Source organism: Pseudophryne corroboree, chromosome 3 (assembly GCF_028390025.1).
Source record: "Pseudophryne corroboree isolate aPseCor3 chromosome 3, aPseCor3.hap2, whole genome shotgun sequence".
NCBI lineage: Eukaryota > Metazoa > Chordata > Amphibia > Anura > Myobatrachidae > Pseudophryne > Pseudophryne corroboree.
Genome location: NC_086446.1, coordinates 387,595,473 through 387,614,369, shown reverse-complemented (window position 1 = coordinate 387,614,369; position 18,897 = coordinate 387,595,473). Strand labels below are relative to the sequence as shown.

General features: G+C 46.4%; 1 protein-coding gene across 1 annotated transcript in view; it reads right to left on the bottom strand.

Annotated features, from left to right (window-relative positions):
* TUBG1 (tubulin gamma 1) overlaps positions 1–18,897 on the bottom strand; it is a 101,377-nt gene that overhangs the window by 40,998 nt on the left and 41,482 nt on the right. Inside the window, exons 3-7 of the mRNA XM_063960033.1 lie at positions 9,336–9,503; positions 8,126–8,194; positions 7,756–7,835; positions 7,389–7,515; positions 7,213–7,299 (exon numbers count right to left, since the gene is read on the bottom strand). Coding sequence (XP_063816103.1) covers positions 7,213–7,299; positions 7,389–7,515; positions 7,756–7,835; positions 8,126–8,194; positions 9,336–9,503 — 531 coding nt within the window. The remainder of the gene's footprint in view (positions 1–7,212; positions 7,300–7,388; positions 7,516–7,755; positions 7,836–8,125; positions 8,195–9,335; positions 9,504–18,897) is intronic.

The window sequence follows — 18,897 nt, the reverse complement described above, 5'->3', positions numbered from 1 at the left end:
TTCCTCACCCTTGTAAGGTAACACCTCCATGTGCTTTTTGGAGTCGGCATCACCTGTCCATTGCCGAGTCCACAGGACCCTTCTGGCAGAAATTGACATTGCATTTATTCTAGAGCCCAGTAGGCAAATGTCCCTCTGGGCATCCCTCATATATAGGACCATGTCTTTTATATGCCCCATGGTCAGTAAAATGGTATCCTTGTCTAAGGTATCCATTTCCTCAGACAGATTATCTGTCCATGCTGCTACAGCACTACACATCCAGGCCGACGCAATAGCCGGCCTCAGTATAGTACCTGAGTGTGCATAAACAGACTTCAGGATACTTTCCTGCTTCCTATCTGCAGGATCCTTTAGGGCGGCCGTATCCTGTGATGGCAGGGCCACCTTTTTAGATAAGCGTGTCAGAGCTTTATCTACCCTAGGGGAGGATTCCCAGCGCATCCTGTCCGTTGGCGGGAAAGGGTACGCCATAAGTAACCTTTTGGAAATCAGCACTTTCTTATCGGGGGGAATCCCATGCTTTTTCACATAATTCATTCAACTCATGTGAAGGGGGAAAAGTCACCTCTTGCTTTTTCTCCCCATACATATACACCCTTTTGTCAGGGACAGGGTTTTCCTCCGATATGTGCAATACATCCTTCATTGCTATAATCATGTATCGGATGGCTTTAGTCATTTTAGGCTGCAACTTTGCCTCATCGTCATCGACACTGGAGTCAGAATCCGTGTCGACATCTGTGTCAACCAACTGGGATAGTGGGCGCTTTTGAGACCCTGACGGCCTCTGAGCTGCAGAATCAGACACGGGTTGAGACCCTGACTGATTATCCAACCTTTTATGCAAGGAGCTTACGTTATCATTTAACACCTTCCACTTATCCATCCAATCAGGTGTCGGCGGCGACACCACAGACACTTGCACTTGTTCTGCCTCCACGTAACCGTCCTCGTCAAACATGTCGACACAAACGTACCGACAAACCGCACACACACAGGGAATGCTCTAATTGAGGACAGGACCCCACAAGGCCTTTTGGGGAGACAGAGAGAGAGTATGCCAGCACACACCCCAGCGCTATATAACCCAGGGATTACATAGTAACTTAGTGTTTACCCAGTAGCTGCTGTTTATGATATTTTGCGCCTAAATTTATGTGCCCCCCCTCTCTTTTTACCCTTTTTCTACCTTGATATTGCAGGGGAGAGCCTGGGGAGCTTCCTCTCAGTGGAGCTGTGAAGAGAAAATGGCGCTGGTTGGTGCTGAGGAAGAAGGCCCCGCCCCCTCAGCGGCGGGCTTCTGTCCCGGGTCTGTGTAATAAAATGGCGGGGGCTCGTACATATATACAGTGCCCAGCTGTATATATGTGTCTTTTTGCCAAGAGGTATCCTAATTGCTGCCCAGGGCGCCCCCCCCCTGCGCCCTACAGTGACCGGAGCGTGTGGGTAGTGTGGGCGCAATGGCGCACAGCTGCAGTGCTGTGCGCTACCTCATGTGAAGACAGGAGTCTTCTGCCGCCGATTTCGATGTCTTCTTGCTTCTGCCGGCTTCTGACTTCTGGCTCTGCGAGGGGGGCGGCGGCGCGGCTCCGGGAACGGACGACAAGGTCAGGTCCTGTGTTCGATCCCTCTGGAGCTAATGGTGTCCAGTAGCCTAAGAAGCGCAACCTAGCCGCAGTTAGTAGGTTTGCTTCTCTCCCCTCAGTCCCACGTAGCAGAGAGTCTGTTGCCAGCAGAAGCTCTCTGAAAATAAAAAAACCTAACTAAAATACTTTCTTATTAGCAAGCTCAGGAGAGCTCACTAAAAGCACCCAGCTCTGGCCGGGCACAGATTCTAACTGAGGTCTGGAGGAGGGGCATAGAGGGAGGAGCCAGTGCACACCAGTAGTACTAAATCTTTCTTTAGAGTGCCCAGTCTCCTGCGGAGCCCGTCTATTCCCCATGGTCCTTACGGAGTCCCCAGCATCCACTAGGACGTTAGAGAAAGCTCCTCTGGTGCATGTGAAGATGCGATCCGGACCATTTGTCCAACAGATCCAGCTGGAAGGGCCTCGCATGAAACCTTCCGTACTGCAGCGCCTCATAAGAGGCCAACATTTTCCCCACAAGGCGATTGCACAGATGCACCGAGATCCGTGTTGGCTTCCGGACAGTCCGAACCATCGACTGGATAACCATAGCCTTCTCCAAGTGAAGGAACACTCTCTGAGACTCTGTGTCCAGTATCATTCCCAGGAAAGGAAGCCTCTGCGTCGGATCCAGGTGAGATTTTGGTATGTTCAGAATCCACCCGTGATCCAGGAGTAATCTGGTTGAGAGGCCAATGCTGTTCAACAACCACTCCCTGGACGGTGTCTTTATCAGAAGATCATCCAGGTACGGAATTATGTTCACTCCCTGTTTGTGGAGGAGAAACATCATCTCTGCCATCACCTTGCTGAACACACTCGATGCCGTGGAGAGACCAAATGGCAGGGCCTGGAACTGGTAGTGGCAGTCCAAATCGTAGATCAGACTGATGAGGTGGCCAGATCGTAATGTGAAGGTACGCATGCTTGATATCCAGAGACACTAGGAATTCCTCCTCCTCCAGACCCGAGATCTCAGAGACTCCATATTGAATTTGAACACTTGTAAGTACGGGTTGAACGTCTTGAGGTTCAAAATCGGTCTTACCGAACTGTCCGGTTTCGGTACTACAAACAAGTTAGAGTAATACCCCTTGTTTTGCAGATGAGGTGGAACTGGAACAATAACCTGCGTCTGTACGAGTTTTTTTTATTAACCCACGCTTTTTCAAACAGGGTATTTAGTTCCTCTGACACAGGAAAAGTGGCTGAGGATTTCTTTTTTATATTAAAATAAGATTCCTCAGTCTCCTCTGTCACCTTATCAGGGATATGCAGAACTTCTCTGATAGCTTCTATGAGAGCCTCTATTCCCTGTGACAGAGTAGCCTCTCCCACCTCTGAGTCCACCTCCCCCTCCTCCATGTCTGACCCTTCATCATCAGAGTCAGACTGCAGGATATGGGCCAAAGATCCTTGACTTTACCTTGAAAAAGACCCCTGCTAGGGGAAGAAACGCGTCGGTTTTTCCTGTGGAGGCTTTGAGCAAGTGGAATGTCATTGCCTAGATCCAGCAGTTACCATCTGTGAGGTGTGGGCTGATCCGGAGCACCCATATTTGGGACACAAGCGCTGTAGGCACTGTTTGTGCACAGTCCCCACTGATCCTGCTAATTACCCATCTTACACGCCTCCTAAAGGATTCTGTCAAATCTGATCCTATTTTAAATTATCTAATTGTTTATGTGTGTTTGGACTAAACGTTACTTCACTATGGGGGTCATTCCGAGTTGTTCGCTCGTTGCCGATTTTCGCAACGGAGCGATTAAGGAAAAAATGCGTATGCGCATGCTACGCAGTGCGCATGCGGTTAGTATTTTAGCACAAAACTTAGATTTACTCACGTCCGAACGAAGATTTTTCATCGTTGAAGTGATCGGAGTGTGATTGACAGGAAGTGGGTGTTTCTGGGCGGAAACTGGCCGTTTTATGGGAGTGTGTGAAAAAACGCAGGCGTGCCAGGAAAAAACGTAAGAGTGTCTGGAGAAACGGGGGAGTGGCTGGCCGAACGCAGGGCGTGTTTGTGACGTCAAACCAGGAACGAAACAGCCTGAGCTGATTGCAATCTGTGAGTAGGTCTGGAGCTACTCAGAAACTGCTAAGAATTTTCTATTCGCAATTCTGCTAATCTTTCGTTCGCTATTCTGCTAAGCTAAGATACACTCCCAGAGGGCGGCGGCATAGCGTGTGCAATGCTGCTAAAATCTGCTAGCGAGCGAACAACTCGGAATGACCCCCTATATACAATCTTTTATTGCTTTACATGTCATCACACTATCGAGAACAATATTGAAGTGGAACACAAAGGGGAAGAAATCAAAGATAGCGCTGGCTAAGTGATCTCTCCAATTTTATGTTCTATTAACCCTTCAAGAGGTTGGGCGGTTCCCGCAGAAAACTCTTCAGGAGCTTCCCTAAGCGTGACCGCCTCCTCCGGGCACATTTTCTATACAGAGTCTGGTAGGAGTGGCATAGAGGGAGGAGCCAGTGCACACTATCAAATTCTTAAAGTGCCCAAGGCTCCTAGTGGACCCGTCTATACCCCATGGTACTAAATGGATTCCCAGTATCCCCTAGGATGTAAGAGAAAGAAAAGTTATCCCACTCCATCATCTTCACAATGAAACTTAAAAACAGGAAAACCGAAGGTGAAATCCAGAGGAACACTTGAACTTGTACAAACTAGTTTGGTGCTCCCTAATACCACCATTCCATTATATATATGTAATAGATATATATTTTAGGCCTGATCTACTTCCAACTGTCATTTGAAACCTCATCACAAAGCCACAGCTGTATCATTCCACAGGTGTAAACAGTACCAACTTTTACACAGACAATGCTCACAGGGGAGCAACACATCACTGCCTCACTATGGGGTATATTCAATAAGAGTCAGATCCATTCCAACATGCATTTGTCAGAATGGATCAGACAACCCCTATTCAATAGTGGTCAAATCTGACTGTAGGATTTGAGCCTAATCCGACTGTCGGATTTGGCCGGTGTCCGTGCGGCTGTCAGCAGCTACTCGTGTGTGAGTACACAGTGAGCTGCTGGAGCCGCACATCATGGCCGCCCAGTGCCGCGCTGCAGGGAGAGAGGTGCCTGGCAGAGGGACGGCCATTAAGGTACCTCTCATCCCCGCTACCCGTAGCCCGCCGCACCGCTCCCCACAGCCCGCCGCACCACTCCCCGTCTCCTCACCTCAATCCAACTTTTTTTAAAGTTGGATTGAGATTGTCGGAAACGGGGCCAAAAGATGACGGATTTGGCCCCGTTTCCGACAGAAGCACGTGGATTGGCGGCTACTCCGCCGATCCACGTGTTTTCCGATAATTCGTGAATATCCGACTTGTCGGAAAAAAAAATGCACTTTTTGAATAGGTCGGAACCCATTCCGATCGAAATCTATCGGAAGCTGCCGTCTTTCAGACAAGACGACAGCTATTGAATCAGGGCCGGTGCAAGGTCTCTCTGCACCCTAGGCATAGCTTCAGGCTAGCGCCCCCTAACCAGCAAACCCCACACTCTTGGAGGGGAGATGCAGGTGGCCACTAGGTGGTCTGGGGTGAATTGCATCATTATACATATACAGTGAAAAGGGACAACACAATAGACACTGCATTTGCATATAGTGTCTGGTGGGGATATTTAATTGTTGATATCCCCATGGGTCACTTAACTGAAAGTTGTTTCCTTGTTTTCCCTTGTAATTGGCATGGTTCCTCTTACAGGTGGCAGCAGCATTACAGCGACACTGCTGGGTGCAGACATGTAGTCAGGTGCTGCTTCCTGCTGGAACGCTGGGATCCATGGGCCTGGAGGAGGTACATCAGGGCCAGTGGCACTGAGAAGGGGGGTGAGCAGGTAAAAAATTACCCATGCCCAAGCTGCTGGAGGGGCCCCGATCTGAGACCCCCCTCCAGTACACCTGTGTTGTTGCCGGCATAGGAGGTGTCATCTTCCCGGTAATCTCTTTGGGAAGATGGTGCCGCACATAGAAAGCAAAGACTTTGGCACTGTGCCAGAGTCTTTGCTCTCTAGTGGCCAGGGTTCCCAAATATCACTGGGAAGATGGCGCTGGCCGGAGAGGAAAGACCCGCTTCCTGGGCAAGTAAGGCAGGAAGCAGGTGACAATTTTTCTAAAATCTATGAGCCAGAATGAAAGTGAATGAGCCAGACCACTGCCCCCCACCACCCAAAAAGACAATCAAATATGAAACCCAAGACAATCAAATATGAAACCCAAGTCTCCCCCCCCACTCACAAAAAACACCTCAAAATCACAGCACTTAGTAGCTCTTACTGACACATAACTGAGGGGGCAACCCCAGGCAAACCAGCCCTCAGCAGCCACATTGCTGTGCAGCTACCCCCAAGCAAACAACAGCCTCCCCCAATATTAATGAGCAACTAACCCCCATGGGCAACCAAGCCCCACGGCAACACAACTGAGGAGGTACCCCTAGGCAAACCACCCCTCTGCAGTCACCCCCCACCCCTGTACCCACATCGCTACCTCCTCCAAAGCCACAATCCTCGGCCACGCAAAGACCCTCTTACAGGAGAGCTTTATGCAGCTGGAGTAGACAGCATACAGTGCAGGCCAGAATGGACAGGAGTCAGCGCAGGCCAGGATGGACATTCCTGTGCTTGAAATGGCTGCCGCAATACAGGCATGACCACAAATCTCTGCTGGGGCTGTCAAGGATCTGCTTCCTCTCTCCCTGAATAATCTGGTAGCCAGGCAGCAAAATCTAGGGGCCATGGTGATCTGGCCCCTGGGTATTGTCGAGCCCTGTTATAATTTTGTTATAGTTTCTAATATTATATATACACACACACACACACACACACACACACACACACACACGTTTGTTTTTTCAATTTTAGCTTTTTCCTCTCTAGAACAGTTATTTAATGTTTACTTTACTAACTAAACTAAATATCGACTGGTCACAGTTTAGATGCCTAGACACATGGGGGAATGATGCAGAGTGGAGTGTATGTCCATTTGCAGAGTGTATCTTGTGAGTTTTCACAACACAGATCCATAACATAGCATGCCCAAAAACGAGCCATGTAGTCATACATATTTCAATCACATCTCCACTTGTGGTCGAAGATGCGCAAATGGGCTATAATGGGGTGTTCTGCTATAAGACCAGCTCAGAAAGAGCGTGTTAATGGAACTGGGAGGATCTGTGGAGCTGTCCGGAAGCCAAGCGTACGTATAGGGCCAGCCCCCTCACGAAGAGGACTACAACTCTGTTATATTCAAACATAAGCAATTAGTTCTGTAGATACAATTACTGCTAACGTTCATTAACCCTGCTTCAAGTCCATGATGTTTTGGTCTGGTCTACTAAAAATTAAAAGCAGTCAGTCAAGGCTTGTGAATGAATATCTAACATCACAGGCATACGAACCAGAACATCCAAGGACTTGTAGTAACACTTTGTGCAACACTTGTTTCCAACACAACACAACCTTGAATGTTAGTAATACCTGATCCAAAGAAAGTCATTCTTTATATTAAACTAGACTAGATGCTGCAAGAATTTGTGCGAGTACTCACCAACTGATTAATCTGAGAGAAGGACGGGTTCTGGATGTGTAATCTGTCTGTCGCAATTCTATTCAATGCTGTGTTATCTAATACTACCTAGGAAAGAATATATAACAGATTGTATAAGACCACACAGAGGCCACTTAGGGTGTCATATAGTGATAAACAGAGAACGGACATCTTACCACACAGTCAGCGTTTTGGGTCAGTCTCTTCAGTGTCAGAAGGGAATTGTAAGGCTGTACAACCACATCACTCATCTCATCTTGGTTTGGGAAGACAGAGTATGTTTGGACTAATTTCTTTGGATACCTGGTTAATAGAGAGAACATTCTTTGATGTGCATTTATTATTGCAGGATGAATAAAAGAGGCTATGGCTCACCTAGAACTGATGTATTACATGCTAGTGATCACCAGCATAATTCGCCATTGTGCACACTGTATCAGTTTGGGTCATATCCTCCATGTATACAGAGTTCTATATATCATCAATATATATTCCCATATTGCACTAACTATAGCCAAAGAAGTACCATAACCAAGCACCTACCTGTCATTTAATCTCTCCAGGAGATACGATCCCAAACCAGAGCCTGTTCCACCAGCAATTGAATGACAAAGCACAAATCCCTGCACAAATCAAAAAATGGGACAATGAAGAGTTTCACGCACTTTTAAATTGCCGACATACATTGTATCATCCTAAAACAACCACAACGCCAAGTAATAAACGGATTCCATTAAAACGGTGGATGTTGGTGAATGCAATCTGCATCAGTGATCTAGCTGCCAATTTGTCACCAATGTACGTGGCCACATTTAACACTGATCCTGCGCAAGGCGAGAAACAGAACTGTCCTTTCTATGGGTGGGATTACACGGGAGTTTATTTGTGCCTAAATGCTGCAATTCCTGTTTACCTCCAGACTATCGCTGCCGTCAGCTTCTCGATCAATGATGTCAAATATATCTTCATGGATTTTCTCACCCTACAAAAAAGGCAATTCATTTATCAATATAACTTCACAAATATCAGTAGAAATACAACTGTAGGACATTAAGCAATGTGAAGGCTACTCACTGCCGACGTCTCTGCATACCAGCCCTCTGACAGTTACTTTCTCCATAGAGTGACTGCATGCTTAAGAGCACAGTGACAGCGACCAAATGACCTTACATTTTCTTCACGTAATCACTGCATAATGGACCCTATTCAGTAAGGATTGCAAATTCTGCTTTTTAGCAGAATTTGCAATACTTTTGCTCACATGCTGGAGGGCCGCCCATCGCATCCCCTCCACACCGGGACAACGCTGAAATTTCCGCCATCTTTTTTGCTTTTTGATCAGAGCGGCTGCATGTGACGTCATTCAGCCGCCCCGATCACCCCCAAACCCCCCCCCCTTCAGTTTGCCCCGCCATGCCTCAGTTTCCCTGAAGCCCCCCCCCCCGCAATGCTCCGTCTAGAAAACAGAGCATTGCTGCCCCCCTCCCGCCTCACAAACGCCTCTGCTTGATTGACAGGCCCTGCACATGCGCCCGCGTCATCATTGTCATTTTGGGGTTGGATTGCCAATTGTGATCCAACCTGAATGAGCTCCAATGTGCTCACTGGTGGCCATCACTGGGAGTACAGATACTGGGGAATGAGAAAAAGTTGTCCCCCTCTCCTTCCCCAGCCAAATGAATCCTGACAAAGTTACCGAAGAAGGTCGTGTGGAGTAATTGGTTTGTGTGCACCCCCATGCTCATCATCTTCTTGCAGTCACTCAATGAACAAATCAGAGCTAAGAATAAATAAGGCTGACATTCTACTATGGTGTCAGAACTATACACATGCAGTTTACTAACACTATAAATGCATGTAAAAGAGCTAGTGGACATAACAGGGAACCTAGGGGATATACAGGAAATTGCAAGGAAGGATGAGAGCCTTACTTTTCAACCCGATACAAAGTACACAACATATGGCAGGAACAGCCCTACAGTAGCCAATACAAGAATTTATATAAAAAATAAAATAACGCCGTAACTGTACACTATCATAGTTCTAACGCCCCGCACAATGGTACAGAAACAGAAGGTCACATCTGACAGTCAGAGGACACATATAGGGAGCACACGCCTCACCTGTGAGAAGCCACTAGCCCAGTTGTTCCCAGCTCCCCCACCATGTTCAGACAGGTATATGTTCTCAGGGTTGTAGAGGTTGGCATATGGAGAATTTAATATCGAGTGGATAACTCGTGGTTCCAGATCCAGCAGCACTGCTCGTGGGATGTAGTGTTCATCATCAGCCTAAAATATTGGAAGTGGAAATGTGTCAATGTTAGCTGTGATAAGAGCAGGTCACGTGTGTTGATGTAATCTGCTCCAAATACACATAATAACCATAGCTTTAGATGTAGAGGGTAATAAGTGCAGATATTTCTATATGAACAAAGGAAAATACACCTGATCTTTAAATCCAATTACCACTTTATCTTCAGGCATGTAAAAGCTTACAAAATGTTCACGATCCAGATCACGTTCTAGAACATATTTACCATTGCAGTGTCTCTCCAGGCTGCACTGCGGTCCACTCTCACCATGCCCTCACGCTGCTCACAGGTAGTGCTGGGTCTGTGTGCAGGCGCCACTCCCAGCGGGCGCTGAGGTCTGTCCATGCTACTGCTGCTCAGAACTCCCCTTAGTGTCGCACTGTCTCTGGGCATGGCGCTACGCAGCACAACACTCTCTCTCCATTCCTCCAGAGTTGGGTCTACTTCCTCCAAACCAAAGTTCCATCCAAAACACCGACATGGGTGCAGTAATGTTAGAGGAAGTCCCATGATCTATCTCAGCCATTCCAGTCTCTGTTTGCAATCTGCTGATCACCGCAGCCAATCACAAGAGACTGATACCTATAAAGGAAGCAGCTTGGCCACTCCCAAATCGCCAGTACAACGTCGCTTCTCTAGTGTGTGCAGCTCTGTGCTGAGCTCCCTAATACTAAGGTGTCGGAGCAATTCCTGCTTGGTCCAGTTCAGCCTCCACTCTGGTTCCAATCCGATACCAGCTCGGCTACTACCTGGTTCTAGTCCAGTCTCCTCTACGCATCCTGCCCGGTTACTAATTAGCTTCCGGACCAGGTCCAATTCCAGTTGTCATTGCTCTTGTCCAGAAGCAGCATTTCAGCTTGTCAACTTATTCCTAGATCCAGTCACTGCTGCCTACATCCAGCCAAGAGTTCAAGCCTAAAAAAAGACTTTGCGGTTTGATAAAGTTATCTTCTTTCTCTTTCACGCCTTCAGGCAAGCCACTGCTAGAGCACCAACGTATCCTCTGAAGTCCACAAACCTACACACACACACACACACACACACACACACACACACACACACACACACACACACACACACACACACACACTAATATGCACATTACTCCTTGAGTAAAAGTTGGATTAAGCCTCCGCGCTTCCTCCACACCTCAGCTACTCCAGCTCCAGCCTCTAATGCAGGGGTGGGCAATTATTTCAGCTGGGGGGCCGCTTAACACTTCCAACGAATATTCGAGGGCCACACACAAAATACTCAAAAAGAGTCCCCTTTTTACACATTACGGCAGATAGCGTCCCCTTTTTACACATTACGGCAGACATCGTCCCCCTTTTTACACATTACAGCAGACAGCGCCCCCGTTTTTACACATTACGGCAGACATTGTTCCCCTTTTTACACATTACAGCAGACTGCGTCCACTTTTTACACATTACGGCAGACATCATCCCCCTTTTTACACATTACAGTAGACAGCGGCCCCGTTTTTACACATTACGGCAGACATTGTCCCCCTTTTTACACATTACGGCAGACTGTGTCCACTTTTTACACATTACGGCAGACTGCGTCCCCTTTTTACACATTATGGCAGACATTGTCCCCCTTTTTACACATTACAGCAGACAGCGGCCCCGTTTTTACACATTACGGCAGACATTGTCCCCCTTTTTACACATTACGGCAGACTGCGTCCACTTTTTACACATTACGGCAGACATTGTCCCCCTTTTTACACATTACGGCAGACTGCGTCCACTTTTTACACATTACGGCAGACATTGTCCCCCTTTTTACACATTACGGCAGACTGCGTCCACTTTTTACACATTACGGCAGACTGCGTCCCCTTTTTACACATTACGGCAGACATTGTCCCCCTTTTTACACATTACAGCAGACTGCGTCCACTTTTTACACATTACGGCAGACATTGTCCCCCTTTTTACACATTACGGCAGACTGCGTCCACTTTTTACACATTACGGCAGACATCGTCCCCTTTTTACACATTACGGCAGACATTGTCCCCCTTTTTACACATTACGGCAGACTGCGTCCACTTTTTACACATTACGGCAGACTGCGTCCCCTTTTTACACATTACGGCAGACATTGTCCCCCTTTTTACACATTACGGCAGACTGCGTCCACTTTTTACACATTACGGCAGACATTGTCCCCCTTTTTACACATTACGGCAGACTGCGTCCACTTTTTACACATTACGGCAGACTGCGTCCCCTTTTTACACATTACGGCAGACATTGTCCCCCTTTTTACACATTACGGCAGACTGCGTCCACTTTTTACACATTACGGCAGACATCGTCCCCTTTTTACACATTACGGCAGACATCGTCCCCCTTTTTACACATTACAGCAGACAGTGCCTCCGTTTTTACACATTATGGCAGACATCATCCCCCTTTTTACACATTACGGCAGACAGTCCCTCCCCCCCTAAACCCATATTGTAGTTTTTAACTCAGCTGCCTCCCCACCCCTAAACCTATATGGCAGCTTAAGCAGTGATCCAGGGGCTGGCAGGACAGGGGGTTTACCTGTTCGTCACAGTGGCAGACGATCCCCGCTGTCCGATGATGCCGCCTGGAGTCACTGCTGATGTGGCCTCTTGCTCCCGCTCGCTGGCCGCTGCTTCTTCTCCTCACTCAGCCGCCAAGCGCAGTGCCCGCCCCCCGTGCCGCCCAGCGCGCTTGGTAACAGAGGAAATCCCGGTCAGCTGACCTTGTGACGTGACCGGGATTTCCTCAGCGGCGCCTCGTCTGAGAACAGTGCAATGACAAGCGGCCTGTCGGGCCGCTTGTCATTGCACTCTAATGGGGCACAGCGGGCCAGGCACCTGTTGCCCACCCCTACTCTAATGCCTACCTAAACCCTCAGGCGCGACAAACTGGTACAACTATAATTTTAAATACCAAATGAAATTGGAAACTCACATAAACATAATTTGGCAAAAACACAATGAAAAGGAATATTCCGTAATTCATCTGATCGGAATACTTGCATTAATATGTTGGAATGTGTATTAAAGATGAATAGGTATGGAAATGAAGGAAGACAACTGCCAAATTGTAGTGTACTGCACTGATGCAGAATTGAGCCAAGAAACCCATAATCTCTGCAAGCAAATATATGATCCTGTACACTTTGCACAAAAGCATTCATCAAATGGACATAACCAGGCTTTAGTGGGATGAGAAACTTATTTTTCTTTAAATGATGTATTCCAACACACAAATCTTTTAAATCAGTGCTCGTAAGCAATCAATATATAGTTAATTTATACGGTCATAATTTTCTAGCCCTCTGCTTGGCTGCAAATCACACTTTTCATACATGCTATAAATACAAATTTCATACATGCTATAAATACAAATAGGAGTCCCGACTGATCTGCAACGTCTCATGTGCAAATAAATCATGACATAATTGGGCTCATGCGAGTTTGCAAATGCCGCAGGATGGGTCTTGTGTAAAGAGACGCCACCTGCCGGCTTCTCTTATCTGCTGCTGTGTCTGAAGATTCTGCATCTGATCATCCATGTGACCAACGGACATCTAAGTAACCCTCAGGTTAATCAGGATGTCTGGGAAAACTATTCTGCCGAGGCCAGTGAGGGTGCATCTAAGGACACAACCACTGACTTCGGCACTATCAGAAAAAGGTGCCAAAATGCCCTTGTTTTTGAAACGCTCCTCATTGCCACCCCACAGCGCCATCAGCACATAAATCTGGCTGTGACTTTTGGGGCACTGCAACTGATGTCGCAGGACCAGATCTTATTTATGTATATATGGAATTTACTTAAATCTCTGAACCAGGCCCTATGTCAGCTCATGTCAGGTAAAACATCAACCAGGACTTGTAGTGGGAACTATCAATTTAAAAGTATAACAGATCACATTTACACAATTTATTATTGATAGTATACAGACGAGTCCTCTTACATCTTTGCTCCGTGCGCTACAAGTCGCGTTACACATAACGCGTGAGTGCCATGTGATACGGTAGTGCCGAGTGTCTTTTTTTTTTTTCTTTAAAAAAAAAAAAGTGTCTTCGACGCAAAGTAATGTAATAGGACATACAAGCAGCTTCTGCTGATTAGAATTATATGCCTATATTCTGTGTGTGACTGACTGTATTTGCATACAAAATGCTATGCTACATTGTATTCATGAAAAACACTAACATGGCATTTCGGATGCAGATAGAGCCGCAGTTACACACACACACAACATAGGCATGTTGCATATCATTTTAATCATCAGAAGCAGCATGTACATCCTATTACATTAAGCCTAGGACACATTTACATGAAGAAAAAAAAAAGAAAAAAAGAATCTCTGTGCTACAGTTCAGCGTGACTGCAGCAAGGATGTAAGAGGACACATCTTAACATTCTATTTGAGTTTTCCTTGCCAGCACGTCTCTCCAAGATACTAATGTAGTCATCAATCCACATCAGATGTTTAGGAAAGATCATGTGGCTAGACATCTGTTGCAATGTATTTAAACATGTAACATGTTACCATATGTATCCAAACAAAACCACCCAGATAAAAAAAATAAAACCATTTGATAGTGTTTTAGCACTTACATGAAACATAATACTAATATGAACTCATCAAAAAATTCTGATAAAAGGTTTCTCAGCATACACTAGATGATATGTTTAGCAAAGAAATGAATTGCAAGCTCCAACATGCCATAAGACAAAATGGATTTACCAGGACACAAAACCTCAAGGAAAATGTTAGCACGCAAGAAGCCAACGTTGTGCGTTTCATAGTAACAGGAGGATCCTGCCGAATTGAGGTAGGAGACCAGCAGTGTCAAATACACCTCTATATAGAAAACAAACATTATAAATCTTACTTAACATAATATTCCAATAGAAGAACCTCATCCAAGTTACAGGTACCAAAAGGGGCAGGGTGGGGGAAACACTGCTGTAATGACCGACATCCAGTGTCAGGTTTTTTTGTTTTTTTTTTGCATTAGTATTTTAATGAAAAATAACTAATTAGTATTTTTTTTAAAAAACATTAGATTTTTATTGACAATTTTTTCACACAGAAATGGGGAACAGAAAAAAAAGAGTAAAGGGGAACATAGGGGTAGTCCGGAATGTTTACCATAATCAAAGCACTTTTAACGCACAGTTGGATGAATATACAATCGGTTACATTGGGCGTTCAGAATCAAGAAGAAGAGAAAAAAAAAAAAAACACAAAAAGAGGCTTAGCACAAACCAACAAAAAGAAGAATTTTTTTTTTCTTTTAAAGAAATTGTCTGATAACACAACATTCTTAAAGAGGTCAATCTAGGTGGGGTGAAGCACAGATAAATCAATTGGAGAGCTATAGACAGTTAGCCTACCTTCTCTCCCCCTATAGTCGGACCAACCTAACCATTTCAGGTGAATAGAATTAGCCGAGGAAGAGTATTTAGCTTCCGCTGTTTCAAAAATAAAATGTTTGTGAATCTTATTTTGAATAAACGTTAGAGAAGGGAGATTCTCAGATTTCCACAATTGGGCTATAGCAGCTTTAGTGGCTATCAGAATATGCCCCAAGACGTAACGATCACCTATAGAGAGGTGGTCTACGAACAAATGAAATAATGCTAAAGATGGGTCCAGGGGGATGGTGAATCCTAAAATCATGCTAACCATACTGAAAACCTCTCTCCAATGTGGTTGTATAAGTGGGCACGCCCAGAAGATATGACAGATATCCCCCGTTGAGACACATTTCCTCCAACATAATTTAGATTGTGAAGGCCAGATTCTATTTTGTCTTTCAGGGGTGAAGTAGGCCCTCTGTATAAGGTTATAGAACATTTCGGAGTGGTTAATACATTTGGAGACTTTAAAACAAGACCTAAATATACTGTCCCATTCTGCATCAGTTAAAGATCTATTCAAATCTCTTTCCCATAGAATCTGAGCTTTGAATTTAGACTGTGTGCTGTCAGTTAATTGAAATTGATACCACCACGTAATCTCATATTTATGTGAGGGCGTCTCCAGTCGGCTTTTAATGTAAGCCGGAAAAGTAGGTTTGTGAAGATGCGGAGCAAGTGAGCATAACCAACTTCTCACCTGCAAATATTTGAAAAAGTCTTGGGTCCGAATCCCAAATCTCTCTTGAATTTGAGAAAAGGACATCAAGACGTCACCTATAAAAAAATCGCCCACAGTGGAGAGGCCCTTCCGAATCCAATCTACTAGGGAAATATTAGGAATCAATGACATAAGAGCGGATAACGACAGACAGAGGGACGGTAATACAATCTCTTCCGAAGAAGACACTAGTTTATGCCATGAATCTAGGGTCGTTTTAATAGACTTGCAAGATCCGGACAAGCTTTGGGCAGCAGAGGGGGGCAACCAAAACAAATCAGGAAGGGTAACAGTGTTCAAATAAGAAGCTTCCAGAATGACCCAAGGTTTCAGGCTCGAGGTGTCAAACCAGTCTCTAGACTGACTTAACAGACAAGCAGCATGGTACTTTTCTATGTCAGGGAAAGCTACCCCACCGGATTGTTTGGGCAGAATAAGAATCTTTTTAGCAATTTTCGGCCTAGAGCCTCCCCACGCGTATCTAATCAGGACCTGGTTAAATTTATTATAGAAGAGTTTGGGAAGGGGTCTTGGTATGGCGCGAAACAGATACATTAATTTTGGCAATAAGACCATCTTGGCAGCGGCAATCCTACCCAGCCAAGACACCTCCTGCAACATCCACTCCCCAGTCAGCTCCGTAAAGGCTTTTAATAATAAGAATTTACTTACCGATAATTCTATTTCTCGTAGTCCGTAGTGGATGCTGGGAACTCCGTAAGGACCATGGGGAATAGCGGCTCCGCAGGAGACTGGGCACAAAAGTAAAGCTTTAGGACTACCTGGTGTGCACTGGCTCCTCCCCCTATGACCCTCCTCCAAGCCTCAGTTAGGATACTGTGCCCGGACGAGCGTACACAATAAGGAAGGATTTATGAATCCCGGGTAAGACTCATACCAGCCACACCAATCACACCGTACAACTTGTGATCTGAACCCAGTTAACAGTATGATAACAAAGGAGCCTCTCTAAGGATGGCTCACTACAATAATAACCCGATTAGTTAACAGTAACTATGTACAAGTATTGCAGACAATCCGCACTTGGGATGGGCGCCCAGCATCCACTACGGACTACGAGAAATAGAATTATCGGTAAGTAAATTCTTATTTTCTCTGACGTCCTAGTGGATGCTGGGAACTCCGTAAGGACCATGGGGATTATACCAAAGCTCCCAAACGGGCGGGAGAGTGCGGATGACTCTGCAGCACCGAATGAGAGAACTCCAGGTCCTCCTCAGCCAGGGTATCAAATTTGTAGAATTTTGCAAACGTGTTTGCCCCTGACCAAGTAGCTGCTCGGCAAAGTTGTAACGCCGAGACCCCTCGGGCAGCCGCCCAAGATGAGCCCACCTTCCTTGTGGAATGGGCTTTTACAGATTTTGGCTGCGGCAGGCCTGCCACAGAATGTGCAAGCTGAATTGTACTACAAATCCAACGAGCAATAGTCTGCTTAGAAGCAGGAGCACCCAGCTTGTTGGGTGCATACAGTATAAACAGCGAGTCAGATTTTCTGACTCCAGCCGTCCTGGAAACATATTTTCAGGGCCCTGACTACGTCCAGTAACTTGGAGTCCTCCAAGTCCCTAGTAGCCGCAGGTACCACAATAGGCTGGTTCAGGTGAAATGCTGAAACCACCTTAGGGAGAAACTGAGGACGAGTCCTCAATTCTGCCCTATCCGTATGAAAAATCAGGTAAGGGCTTTTATAGGACAAGCCGCCAATTCTGACACGCGCCTGGCTGAAGCCAGGGCCAACAGCATTACCACTTTCCATGTGAGATATTTTAAGTCCACAGTGGTAAGTGGTTCAAACCAATGTGATTTTAGGAACCCCAAAACCACATTGAGATCCCAGGGTGCCACTGGAGGCACAAAAGGAGGCTGTATATGCAGTACCCCCTTGACAAACGTCTGAACTTCAGGAACTGAAGCCAGTTCTTTCTGGAAGAAAATCGACAGGGCCGAAATTTGAACCTTAATGGACCCTAATTTTAGGCCCATAGACAGTCCTGTTTGCAGGAAATGCAGGAAACGACCCAGTTGAAATTCCTCTGTAGGGGCCTTCCTGGCCTCGCACCACGCAACATATTTACGCCAAATACGGTGATAATGCTGTGCGGTTACATCCTTCCTGGCTTTGATCAGGGTAGGGATGACTTCATCCGGAATGCCTTTTTCCTTCAGGATCCGGCGTTCAACCGCCATGCCGTCAAACGCAGCCGCGGTAAGTCTTGGAACAGACAGGGTCCCTGCTGGAGCAGGTCCCTTCTTAGAGGTAGAGGCCATGGGTCCTCTGTGAGCATCTCTTGAAGTTCCGGGTACCAAGTCCTTCTTGGCCAATCCGGAGCCACGAGTATAGTTCTTACTCCTCTCCGTCTTATAATTCTCAGTACCTTGGGTATGAGAGGCAGAGGAGGGAACACATACACTGACTGGTACACCCACGGTGTTACCAGAGCGTCCACCACTATTGCCTGAGGGTCCCTTGACCTGGCGCAATACCTGTCTAGTTTTTTGTTGAGGCGGGACGCCATCATGTCCACCTTTGGTTTTTCCCAACGGTTTACAATCATGTGGAAGACTTCTGGATGAAGTCCCCACTCTCCCGGGTGGAGGTCGTGTCTGCTGAGGAAGTCTGCTTCCCAGTTGTCCACTCCCAGAATGAACACTGCTGACAGTGCTATCACATGATTTTCCGCCCAGCGAAGAATCCTTGCAGCTTCTGCCATTGCCCTCCTGCTTCTTGTGCCGCCCTGTCTGTTTACGTGGGCGACTGCCGTGATGTTGTCTGACTGGATCAACACCGGCTGACCCTGAAGCAGAGGTCTTGCTTGGCTTAGAGCATTGTAAATGGCCCTTAGTTCCAGGATATTTATGTGAAGTGACGTTTCCATGCTTGACCACAAGCCCTGGAAATTTCTGCCCTGTGTGACTGCTCCCCAGCCTCTCAGGCTGGCATCCGTGGTCACCAGGAGCCAGTCCTGAATGCCGAATCTGCGGCCCTCTAGAAGATGAGCACTCTGCAACCACCACAGGAGAGACACCCTTGTCCTTGGGGACAGGGTTATCCGCTGATGCATGTGAAGATGCGATCCGGACCATTTGTCCAGCAGATCCCACTGAAATGTTCTTGCGTGGAATCTGCCGAATGGAATCGCTTCGTAGGAAGCCACCATTTTTCCCAGGACCCTTGTGCATTGATGCACTGAGACCCGGTC